We start from the raw sequence: 12,641 nt of genomic DNA on the forward strand, positions 1-12,641 counted from the left end.
TCCAATGTTCTTCTTGAAAACAACTATTTTCCAGGTTAAGAAAGGAAAAAAAAAACAAAAAAAAAAAAAGAAAGAAAAAGAATTGGAGAAGAATAACACTAAAATGCTTAAAGTACACAAGCATATTTTTTTGTAAAATACTCTATTTTTTTGATTCTGACAGCTTATAGCCAGCCCCTCTACTGAGGTAAGTCAGTTCAGTGCATCAGAGTCCAGTGAAAATGTGGCAGTTTATTATGATTAAGGTCTGCCCCTGCAATAACTGACAGTTTTGTACCTGAGTGCTGGTAGTTTGTGGAGCCTTTGAGCTCACCTTGCTGGCTTGAAAAACAAATTGCATTCATGTTTTGGCCACTAGGCGTCAGAGAACTCATTGTAAATGAAACACATTCAGCTATGGGTCTCAACTTCATATACGCCTCAGTAGCTATTGCTATTACTGATGAAAGGCAATTTGAGAGGATAACTCATCTTTGGGGAATTTAGAAGCGTTGGGATCGTGCCACCAAAGACAGTTTCCTTCACTGTATTCAAAAAAGCAGATGAGTGCAGCTGAGTGGGAGGCAGTGCAGAGCTCCTTGGGAGTCCCAGACTGCTTATTTTGCAGGATAGCATTCCAGGCATTCTCACAACAATAGGAATTAGCTAGTTAAAGCTCTTCTGGTTTTTCCTCTTTGTTGCACAGTTCCTTCCAGCGTGACTGGAGTAACAGTAAATAACTCAGGTCGCAGTGACTACCTCAGTGTTTCTTGGCTGCCAGCTTCTGGAGATGTAGACAGTTATTTGGTAACACTCTCTCACGATGACCAGATTGTTCAGACTCTCACCATTTCCAAATCCTTCAGTGAATGCTCCTTCAGCAGCCTTACCCCTGGGACGCTTTACAGTGTGATGATAACCACGAAGAGTGGGAAGTATGAAAATTATTCCTTCAGCCAGGAACGAACAGGTAAAGAAAGCCTCTGAGCAAATCCAGTCACCATAACCACTTTGTATAGCCGTGGTTATATCTGACCAAACTGGGATGGGTGAGTAGGGTTTGGAGGGTCAAACCATGAAATTACAGCTTTACCGACTTAGTTTTATTCTTATGCCCCTACTGCTGCTTTTTATCACACAAAATTACTTTAGCTTGAATGAAAGTCATGTGTCAGTCCTTGTCAGTGAGCAGAAATCGTATATTCCTTTTGGCTCAAATGCACTTTCCTGCCTTTAACTCATCTACTTGACTCTTCATGTATATTCTGCAGAGAATCTCACCCCAAAATTACTCAAACACTGAAATAATGGGATAGGATAGGCTAACTACTAAAATATTGTACAGTGTCACATAAATGAGTAACACACATGTCTTGGTTTTGGTCATGTAACACTGATGTCTGTGGTTTTGGTCATGCAGTGTTCAAGGAGATTATAACAGGAATAGAGAAATTTCAGAGAAGTGTGGCAATAATGAGGGAAAACTTTTAAAAGCTTCCTCAAAGATTAAAAAGACCGAGCCTTTACACTTGGTAATCCAGTAGAATAAAAGAAAGATGGTAAGGGGTGTTAAAAAGACAGAGATTATCAAGTTAGTGTAATTTTAGTCTTCTCATGATATAAGTGAAAATCCAAGTGATAGCCATTTAAATGAGGAGAAGCAAATTCAGGTTTAGTGTGAACCTGTGGAACTGACTGCTATAGGCAACACTGACCAAGTTCCAAAAGACCAAAAGTTAGAAAGGCAAGCTGTTGTCATATGACATAAAGCAGCCTGGAAACTGCAGTTACTATTTTAGAGAGTAGGGTATTGCTTAAATCCACATTGTGGTCTTACTGCAACTTCCTCAGAAAAGTCTCGTAATTACCACAAATATAGTCCACTACAGCAACTCCTGTCACTTCGGGAAATTATTGCTTTCTGAATCTTTAACTGTATTTTTTTTCCTTTCAGTCCCCTCAAGTGTTCAGGGACTTACTGTCAGCAATTCAGCCAGAAGTGACTACTTGAAGGTGTCCTGGTTACATGCCTCTGGATATTTTGATAATTATGAAGTAATCATCAAGAACAACAATGATTTCATCCAAACAAAGAGTGTCCCAAAGGATGAAAATGAATGTGTGTTCACCAATCTGGTCCCAGGGAGGCAGTACAGTGTCACAGTCAGCACAAAGAGTGGGAAATACGAAACTAGTGAAAGGATCTATGGCAGAACAAGTAAGTAAACACCCAGGAAACATCCTAAGACACTCCAGGATTTTTTTCTATTAATCATAGCTGGGCTCAAAAATCTCATACGATTTTAACATAGAATGCTGAGTGTGACTCCTTGAATGTGTGTCATTCCAAATATGGAAAGCAGTATTTAGTTTGTGACCAATGTTTAAGTTACAGACATACAGAAAGTGAAAGAAGAGACCCGTGCTGTGAACTTGGAAAGCAAATCTTGAAACAGAAAACTGAAAAACAATTGTACAGATTTCCACATAAGCTCAGTGTTTATGCTTATACTATGCCAGAATATAGAAATCAGTTTTTTTTGGTCATGGAAATAAGTAAGGAATAAGGTAGGCTAGACCTCACTCTATTCAAATTACCCCTGGAACTGGAGTTGGAGATTGTGGGGTAGGAGTGGTAAGGTAGATAGCTGTGAGCCAGCAGGGATATGGATGCAATCTGCCTGTTTTCACGCAGGGCTACATGTAAGCTAATGAGCCATGCTAAGAAACCAAGTTTATTAACACAGATGTAGCACTGGGCAAAAATAACTGGACCTGTGTCTGGCGGGAGTTGGGAACTGCTCAGTGTGGTGCTGCATCACATAGGTGGATTGCCTGAGGTCTCCACTAGCTCAGGCCTCTGCACCACATCTGTTGTACATGCAGATCCTACTCAAAATCTATTCACTATGCAAACTCCCTACAGGGTCCATTATTATTTGTTTATTACTTTTATGCTGATAGATTGTGGACTCCCTGTTCTGAAATGGGACCTTCCAGTGCTAGGTATGGTGCGAGCCACTAACAGTAACCCTTGTGTATAAGTGCAATCTATTGCTTCTCCTAGGAAATGGAATGAAACATTTTAGCTCAGGAGCATGGCTTCAGATCTGATATCTTTTTGCTGTGATCTGGTAATAAGTACTGAGAAGTTTCCTATTTTTCTTCTCACCTCTTCAGTGCCAGAGTCAGTGAAGGAACTGACTCTTAGTAACAGGAGCACAGAAGATCTGCAGGTAACTTGGTCAAAGGCTGAGGGGGATGTTGATAAATATGAGATTCAGCTCCTCTTCAATGATATGAAGATCTTCCCACCCATTTTCCTTGGGAGCACCATTGAGGAGTATTGGTTCACAGCTCTGACACCAGGACGTCTATACAAAATTCTTGTCTTGACCATCAGTGGAGATGCACAACGTGCTACTTTCATAGAAGGCCTGACAAGTAAGAAATAATGTGGTATTTAAAATTAGTTGAGGCTTCTCTAGAGGAAAGAACGAGGTACAGAAAATCAAGGGTGAACCATGATCTTATTTGAGCTTCTGTAACACTGGCACAGACAGCAGATCTCATTGAAAATCACACTAGTACTTCAGCCAACTTGATCTGTGCTTAATAAACAAGTATCACAATTAATAATATTTGATTGTTGGCAGATAATCTGATTTATTGCATAGGAATGGTACTGAGATGTCAGTGTTTGGGTTTCTGTTACTCCCATGCATGCACGTTGTTTGCTTAATATCTCTAGCGAAATCACTTAAGCTATTTTACACCTCTGTTTACCCACTTGAAATGTATGTGCGAGGTTGTAACTGTGAAGCAGCTAACTAGCTGAGGTGTTTCTAAAGCATCATTTGGAGAAGAGGGTAGTTATCCAGATAGAAGAACATAGAAACTTTTTTCTGTTTAACTTACATTTTCTTTACTTTTGTTCCTGTAAACACATAGAATTGCTTTTAGAATGGCACAGTCTTACACAGATGTCTTCAGCTTTACTTGTGTTTACCCACGAGTGAAATTACTTGTACCTGTAAATGCTGTTTGTCCTTTCAGTCGTTTGCTGCGGCCATAAAAAAGTAGGAATTAAAAAGTCTGTATCGAACAGGAAATTTGTGAGCAGGTGCCTTTGTGTTCCCTTTTTTCCCCAGTTCCAAGTGTGGTCAGAAACATTCACGTGTCACCCAATGGCATGACAAACAGCCTGAAAGTGAGCTGGACTCCTGGAGGTGGAGATGTTGATTCGTACACCGTGACTATATTTCAGCAAAACCATCAGCTTGATTCCCAGAGTGTCTCCAAACACGTCTCTGAGCACATGTTTCACAAGTTGGAAGCTGGGGAGCAGTACCGGGTGGTGGTGCAATCTAACAGTGGCACCTTGCACAACAGCTTAGCAGCTTTTGGGAGAACAAGTACGTTTCTTTTGAGACAAGGAGCAAGTTGCATTATGTCTTCCCAGAAGCTGACCCTTATTTAATAATGTTTATGAATGTACCTTTGGGTATGGGGACACTCAGGCTCATGAGACATTTTCATCTCAAAGAGCATGAGTCCTCGCTCTTGCAGTCCCTTAGGCATGGGTCTGTTAATACCAGTGAGATGTGTCAGGTAAGTAGCTGTACCTGGGTGAATGTGTCTGGAGTTCAAGTCCCCAGCTCCAAGTGTGCCTTCATGGGATGGATGGAGTTCCATCCCTCTCCAGTCCTTTGCCTGTACCCATCCAACACACGTCTGCAGAGCTCCATGTAGTGAAATGCTGTGTTCTAGCAGAGCCCATTGCATGGTCAAGGCTTGTTAGATGATGTATTGCCCCAATATACTGCGTGTCGGAGCACACACAACAGTGGAACAGCTTGTTTGTAATCCTCTTTAGCAGTTGCATGTGTTTGCTGTGGCCTTGACTTTTGTACAACAGCTGCTGGCTAACATTTTCTATTCTGTGATGCTATTTTGCACCAGTTTACCACTTCTTTATGTTTCAGTTCTTTTTCACATACACTTCTTAACTGTTTCGGTCAACTCGTCTAGCTCTCCTTCTCCCTCTTTTCATGATAATTTCCATGCCCAGTTCAGGTTTCCAAGATGCTCTGTTACTTCATCTGATTGTATTTATGTCTAGGAATTATTTGCTTATGTAAACACATGCACAGACATTCCTTTTTCCCACAGGTGAACATGCAAATGTATAAAGATATTTTCTATTAATTACTCTGTTCAGAGTTGTGTATTGAATGGTCCGTATTTCACCTGGTAATGTCTTGCCTTTAATTGTTGCTTCCAGTTCCAGCCTCTGTCCAGGAATTATTAGCCCATCATGCATACAGCAGTCATTCCTTGTTAGTAACCTGGCAGAAAGCTCCTGGTGTAGCTGAAAGGTATGACATTCTGCTCTTGAACGAGCAAGGAATCCTCCTGAGCAACAAATCAGAGCCAGCTACTGCCAAACAGCACAAATTTGAAGATTTATTAGCCGGCAAGAAGTATAAAATACAAGTTTTGACAGTCAGTGGCGGGCTCTTCAGTAAACGAGCAGAAACTGTTGGCCGAACAGGTAATTAGAACATCTTGGTTTATTTATAGTTCCATCAGTCAGACATCATTAAATACATGAATCATATGTATATCTTGATTCTGGAAAGATTCTAGTTGGAACGGGCTCCAGATATTTATGCATCGTATTTCCCGATATGTGTTTAGTATGTGAATCTGACATTTGTTAGCATAATAATGTGGCCGTGGTTCATAATAAGGATACTAAACCAAAGTGCTGAATGCTTCCCTCAATCTATGTGTTATGGAACTACCTGAATGCTTTATTGTCATCAAGTTTTTAATTTACAGTCTCAAGGCTCTTAGCACAGCATTTGATGTGAATACACACCTCTAAACTTAGAGCCAAGTCTTGCAGTCTTTATTCAATTAAACCTTCTCGTAGAAACTAACAGACAGTTCAGTGTGAGCACAGGCTGGAGCACCAGGCCTGCTGGGACATACAAACATTGTACTGGAGGGACTCAGCGGCATCTCGTAAACGCTTTCCCCTTGCTTCTGAAAGTTGCCGTTGACATTACTTAGCTACTTGTGGCTTAATTGAAATGTATTCCTGCCATGAGTTGTTACTTTATTAAAGGTTCAATTTAGTGGCTAGACACTTTGATATTTACTCTTGCATTTATCCTTCTTTTCAGTTCCAGCAGCTGTCACAAATCTGAAGGTCACAGAGAACACCACTGACCGGCTGTCCTTCAGCTGGACCACTTCACAAGGGGAGCTTGATTCATATGACATCTTCCTGTACAACCCAGACAAGTCCCTTCATGACAGGATTTCAGGAGAGCAGCACCTCCAGCAGTGTTCATTTCAGAACCTGTGGCAAGGCAGGATGTATCGAATGGTGATTGTTACCCACAGCGGAGACCTCACTAACGAGTCGTCTGTCTTTGGAAGAACAGGCAAGAACCTCTAAGAAAACTGTCTACAGTGTGGTGCTCATGGGAGAGACCAGTGAGCTGGTCTGAGTCTGATGCTCATGCTAGATTAGAGCAACTATTAGAAATACCAAAACTGGCTCTTATACATGAAAAGCATTAGACTAGTAAGAAGGTAAATTCTGAATGATGTGGTTACAAGAGGAAAAATGAAGCAAAGACCTTTACAATAGTTCCCAGGTACTCAGGTCGGAAGAAGGATGTCCCATTGTATGCTGCTCAAGCCTTAAAGGAAAATAGCTGTCTCCCATCCTAAAAGCAATATTGATCTATGAGTGCAAAAGACAAAAAGGCAAAGCAAATAGGGTTAATGGGGTAGACAATCTACCAATGAAATAAAACTTGTTTCACATGGGGAGCTCTGGCTGCAGCTCTATGTTTGTTCAGCCACACGTGGGAAGCAAAGTTTTCTAAGCAGCTCTAGCAGCCCTGACACTCAGTGAAACCTTTATTTATCCTCTGAGGCACCATATAGTAACCCATCTGTAAGACAGCCTCAGGACAGTGGTGCACTTCCTTCAGCTACCTCAGAATTGGATGTTTCCAGATACTGACCGAAAAAGCTGTTTAACATTTGCAAAAATATCTATTATAAACATTTTAGCCTCTTTTGGGGACAGTAGCAGCTCAAAATAAGGAAGGAAACTATTGAGATATACTTCCTGATGCTTCCTGGCTTTTTGGCCAGCTGTGGTGGCTGTCTAGTTTATTACATGGCTGTCATTGCAGGGTAAGTGCAAGGTCTGCTTGACCTTGTTGCCTCTCCTCACGCTAAGGCTGTTCTTTATAAAGTAATATTAATCTCCTTTTTTTTAGTACCAGCCCCAGTTGTTGGTCTCAAGGCATCCAACCGAAACATGACAGACAGTCTGTGGTTTACCTGGGGTCCAGCAGCAGGAGATGTTGACTTCTATGAGCTAAATCTTTACAACCCAAATGGGACACAGAAAGAAACCTGGCACAGGAAAGACCTGAAAGAGTGGCATTTCCAGGGGCTTGTTCCTGGCAGAAAGTACACTCTGGTCGTGGTGACTCACAGTGGTGACCTGACCAACACAGCAAATGCTGAAGGAAGAACAGGTAAAAGACACAAAAGCTTTGGGATTTTTTATAGTCCCATCTGTCAGAATTCATATTAGTTCACAACTATGCAACAGACTTATTCTGAGGGAGAATTTATTATAAGAGTCACTGCGGGTGTAAAGATAAAGGATATCCTTAAGGATATTAAATCAATGGAGTGTGATTTTATTCATCACTGTTTTTCTGTCAGAGGCTCAAGAATATGTAATGTCTGTGAAAGTCACTACCGTCAGCACACATGCAGTAACCGGCTGTGTACACAGGATAATATAAACCACTTTGTGATACATGAAAAAAATAATGCATGTTTCATCTTATTTGTCTTGTGTGAAAATTTGTTAAGCACCTCTTTTTTTATTTCCTTTTCACCCCTTTTCCATGTAGCACCCAGCCCTCCTAACACTGTATCATTTACTGATGTTGCAAACACTTCTTTATCAATCACTTGGCTGGGTCCTCCAGACTGGACAGACTACGATGATTTTGAGTTGCAGTGGCTTCCAAAGGATCCCCTCACAGTATTCAATCCCTACAGCAGCAGCAAATCTAAAGTACGCATCATCTATGGCCTGCGACCAGGAAGACTCTATGAGTTCAGTGTCAGAACTGTCAGTGGCGACAGCTGGAAGACATACAGTCAGTCACAATCTGCAAGTGTGAGAACGAGTAAGTCACAATTTCCGTTGCACCCTAACACACAGCTGGAGAAGGTGCAAACCTGTTAAATTTTACCAATTCCTTTCATAGTCAGTAATTTCCATTAATAAATGCATGCATGATGGTGATGAATTCAGCAAGATTCTAAGCCCTTGCTGTGTGCAATGTCAGCTGTTTAAAGATTGAAAATGAATGTGCACTTACACTCTTCACATCCAGAGTGGGGCTGTTTAGTTGTGGAGTCTTAATCAGTTTCAGGCGTAAAGTAAAGCTGAATATCCAAACTTCACTGACAGTAGGATATTATAATAATCAAAATGGTTATGAATGATCAGACAGAAAAGATTAATTAAACCCTATGAATGAAACCCTGCTGTACTAGATTTGAAACTGGAATCGGAATGTTTCCCTGGTCTGTGTTTCTGTCTGTGCCTGTGGATCCACATCACCTCTAGCTGTCTCTAGCAACCTCAGTAGCAGGCTGATCTGAAAAGTGACCTGGAATTGTAAAGATAACTGAGCACTGGCAGACCATCATGTCACTGGGAGTGGGATTCAGCTCCAAATTGACATCTGTGTTTAGTAAGCTGAATAGCTCTTTAGACGTCATTCAACATATTAATTAAAATTAGAACATGGCTACCTCTTTCACCTGTATTTAGTCACCTAAATATATGCCTAAATGTATTTCAGATGTCTGCCATCTGAAAGTGAAATCCCATCTTTGTTACATGTCGCATATTATAAATGCTGCTCCAGTATTACATGGATAAAACATACTTCTGTGGTATGTTTTAATAATATGGACACACCACATCCTACCCAGGAAACCAGATCAGTCAGGCGATGACAGTATCTAGGGGCCTTAGGGTAAGCAGGGAGTGTATGATGCCTGTCCCTTTTCCCACTGAGCTTCAATTTCTCAACGTTCCTCTAGAGCCAGACAAGATACAAAGTCTTCATTGTCGGCCCCAGACCTCTACCGCCATTGCGTGTTCCTGGACTCCTCCCGATTCTGACTTCGATGGGTATAGCGTTGAATGCAAAAAAATGGACACTCGTGAAGTGGAATTTTCTAAAAGGATAGAAAAAGACAAATCTCTGCTTAATATCATGACCCTCGTTCCCCACAAGAGGTATCTGGTGTCCATCAAGGTACATTCTGCAGACATGACGAGCGAAGTGGTTGAAGACAGCACCATCACAATGATCGACCGTAAGTGGAATTCAGAGTTGCCGCGAAGGGAGGCAGTGAGCAGCAATAAGCAATTGCTTGTGCTGGTTAGATGGTAAAAGGAGTTCTGAGCTCCACGATTGCCAATATGCGACACTTGAAATCTGGTGGCCAAAACAGAGTGAAGCTGTCCTTTGGTCCCTGTTGTGACAGGCAATGCAGGATTTTAATGGTACTGCCTCTCATTACATTGCCAGAACTGCTTATATGGCTCATTCGCAAGATAACAGCCTGAAAAACATGGAAAATTATCCTGTCACTCAGACGTTCAGCACCTCATCATCACATACCTTTAATTGTCTTCATGGTTGCTGCTTGGCTTCCCGTGCCTGGCTGTTTCCCTTCATGGGTGGTAGTCATCCTCAGCACAAATAGCCATCAGCACTGGGTCCTCTTTGGGCTTTTTATTCACTCTTCTGAGGGGCTACCTGACCAAATCACCTGTAGGAGTTATACCTGAGGGAGGATCACAGATTTCCATAGCATGTGCTTTCAAATGGCTTCTTCAATTTCTCTACCTGTAGGCTGCTGAGTGGAGGGTAGTGATGGCATCTGCTGGTGCCTCTGCACTGCCAGGCATCACCGTGGTCAACAGCCTGCCATTGCTGGCCCTAGAGCTGCTCTAATTTTTGCAGTACCTCTGGATTCAGTGGCACAGCACAACATAGAGGCCTGAACCACGCCAGGGCTAAACTCAAAAATGACAGGACGGCCAGGAGGCCTATATTCAGGCATGCCTCTATAGCTGCTTATTAAAAGCCACATTTGTATGAAATACTAGATCATAAAAATTATGTTTGGTTTGGGAGCTAGCGAGCTAAGCTACAGAGTTCAGTCACCAACACACCTTCTCCCTTCCCTCATCAATTGCCTTTTAATTGCAACCATGTCATATCCTTCCTCTACCACAAAGGATGCTACAAATTCAGATGTAGTAAGAACTAGCTACTCATGTCAGAAGAAGTGAGACTGAGTCCTATTTGAAAGTTAGCTGCTTCACATTGGTTCTTATTTGTTTTGAACACTGCTGCTCTCCCAGACTCTGGTTAACACTGGAGGCTCTACCTCAGAAGAACACAAAAAAATTACAGCTAGGCTTTGCAGATCTAAGAGGTTTAGCTGAACAATATACAAATGTGTGAATTATTGGTTCTTTTTGCAATCTAAAACGTTTTGAAGTTTAGCCACCTGCTTACATATTTGATATGTTTCCCATAAATGCAATATAGTTTCAGTAATACAGATTTTTAAAAGATTCAGCAATGTAGATCCTTAAAATCCCCACTTTTGCTGCACTGGTTCACTGAAGGTTTTTCCCTATGTACTTTGCCTTCCAGTTTACTTCTGCTGTGTCACTGTTCAAGGTATAGCTTTCTATCATATGAAGAGCATTTGCTATGGAAATTCTGCAATCAGTTTGGAAAATGGTACTCTGTATTTGAATGCTGTGTCTGGCTGACTCAGGGCTGTTCCTCTGGAAAAGGAAGCAAAAATTTAGATGCTTAAAATAGGTAACTTCCTGCAGTGAGTTAGTTCCTGTGTGCTAAGTGGCCTCCAAGTACCTGGCTTAAACTTGTGTCATTTTTAGCAGCTACAGTTTCTGATTTCATAGATTTAGCAAGACTTTAATGCATTTCCATGTAGGCTTCTGCAGGAATTCCTGCTGAGGAGCTGCCACTGTTATTATGGTTAACTCACTGCCGGCTTGTTTCATCCTTTGGCAGTTTTCCTGTGGGAGGTGAAGATACTTTCTCGATTGCAAAGAGAATAGAATCAGAGACTTGAGTCCAGTCAGCTGAGCTTTATTATGAATTGCATTTCCCTTACTACATTTCCCTTACTAGGTCTAGCTCACAGCAAATGCATAGATAATGCTTTCCATCTTTTTTTTTTTTTTTTCCCCAATTACTCAGGTCCCCCTCAGCCACCTCCAGACATACGAGTGAACAAAAAAGAAGTGCTGATTACCAAATCCTCCATCAACTTTACTTTTAACTGCAGCTGGTTTAGTGATACTAATGGAGCTGTGAAGTACTTTACTGTGGTTGTGAGAGAGGCTGATGGTAAGTGTCACGATTTCATACCGTTCTCCCTATAGCCTGTAGGCATTACATGGGGACGTCCCGTCCACCCCTATCACTACAGAGCAAAGGAGCTTCACTTCATCTAATGGCTGAGTTTCATAGAGGTTTTGGATCTTACCTGCTCCCTAGCCCAGGGACTTAGGAACTCAGTCTTCTCCTCAGAGAGACAGTAGCAACTGCAGAGCTCAGCTGGAAGCATTAGTTAGCTTCAGTACTTTAGGTTACACTCTCACATATTTTCAGGAAGTTTCCACAGTGGGAGTACTTAGGTTGGATGCCATTGGCAGAGAGCAGAGAAGTAACTGTCTTGCTGCACACAGATCTCAAGAAGTAGTTTAAATGTTAGATGGGAGCACTAAGGCAACTTTTTTGGAGAACCTCAGTAAGCCATGCTGAGAAGGCAAAGGTAGAAACTCCCAGGTGGTGTTTGCCTGCTAAAGAAAATGACTGTGTGCAGCACTGTAGAACAGAAATTGCCCTTGTGGAATGCATGTACACCTCCCTTTCAGCAGCTGACCTATATGTGACAAAACAGATGGATGTCTCAACAATTAATACCTTGTTTTTAGAAGTGGCTCCATTTACTGGCATGCCAGGACATATCTTGTGACCCTTGAGAAGGTTTTTAAATCTCTCTGTCCATCAGCCCTTAGGAAAAAAAGCAGAGATAATATTTCCACTGTCTACTCTGTCATGTTAGAGCAGACCATAAAGCTCTTTGAGAAAGGGACTACTCATTGCCATGACTTTGCCTACCTGAGTCTTTTATACATTGATGTAAGTTTCCATCCAGGGGACTCCTGTCATTTCCTATTGCAGCTTTTCTCTATATACAGTAGACTTGACCATGTGTGGATTTTTTTTACTTGCTTTTTGAAATAGCGGGTGGTAGGATCCAGGAATCTGGATCACAGAAATTCTCACCAACAGCACAGGAAAAAATATCATAGCATTGAATTCAACCTGTGCATGCCTATTGCAGCATTGTATCTGGAAAAGTTATGCTGAGGTCTTGTGAGGAAATGTCTGAAGTTGCCCAGAAAAAATAATACCAAGATTGGTACTAGAAACAAGGTACCCTAACCACTGTAGCTTTGTATTCACAAAGTAGCC

The 12,641-nt window shown here is 41.6% G+C and overlaps 1 protein-coding gene across 2 annotated transcripts in view; it reads left to right on the forward strand.

Moving 5' to 3' along the window:
- PTPRB (protein tyrosine phosphatase receptor type B) overlaps positions 1–12,641 on the forward strand; it is a 66,705-nt gene that overhangs the window by 34,175 nt on the left and 19,889 nt on the right. For both annotated transcript variants that reach the window (XM_042792926.1, XM_042792927.1), the window contains 10 exons: positions 686–949; positions 1,934–2,197; positions 3,160–3,423; positions 4,131–4,394; positions 5,264–5,533; positions 6,171–6,434; positions 7,287–7,550; positions 7,938–8,219; positions 9,148–9,426; positions 11,358–11,507. In XM_042792926.1, the coding sequence (XP_042648860.1) occupies positions 686–949; positions 1,934–2,197; positions 3,160–3,423; positions 4,131–4,394; positions 5,264–5,533; positions 6,171–6,434; positions 7,287–7,550; positions 7,938–8,219; positions 9,148–9,426; positions 11,358–11,507 (2,565 nt within the window). The remainder of the gene's footprint in view (positions 1–685; positions 950–1,933; positions 2,198–3,159; positions 3,424–4,130; positions 4,395–5,263; positions 5,534–6,170; positions 6,435–7,286; positions 7,551–7,937; positions 8,220–9,147; positions 9,427–11,357; positions 11,508–12,641) is intronic.

This window comes from Tyto alba, unplaced genomic scaffold (genome assembly GCF_018691265.1).
Source record: "Tyto alba isolate M040663 unplaced genomic scaffold, T.alba_DEE_v4.0 Super-Scaffold_2, whole genome shotgun sequence".
NCBI lineage: Eukaryota > Metazoa > Chordata > Aves > Strigiformes > Tytonidae > Tyto > Tyto alba.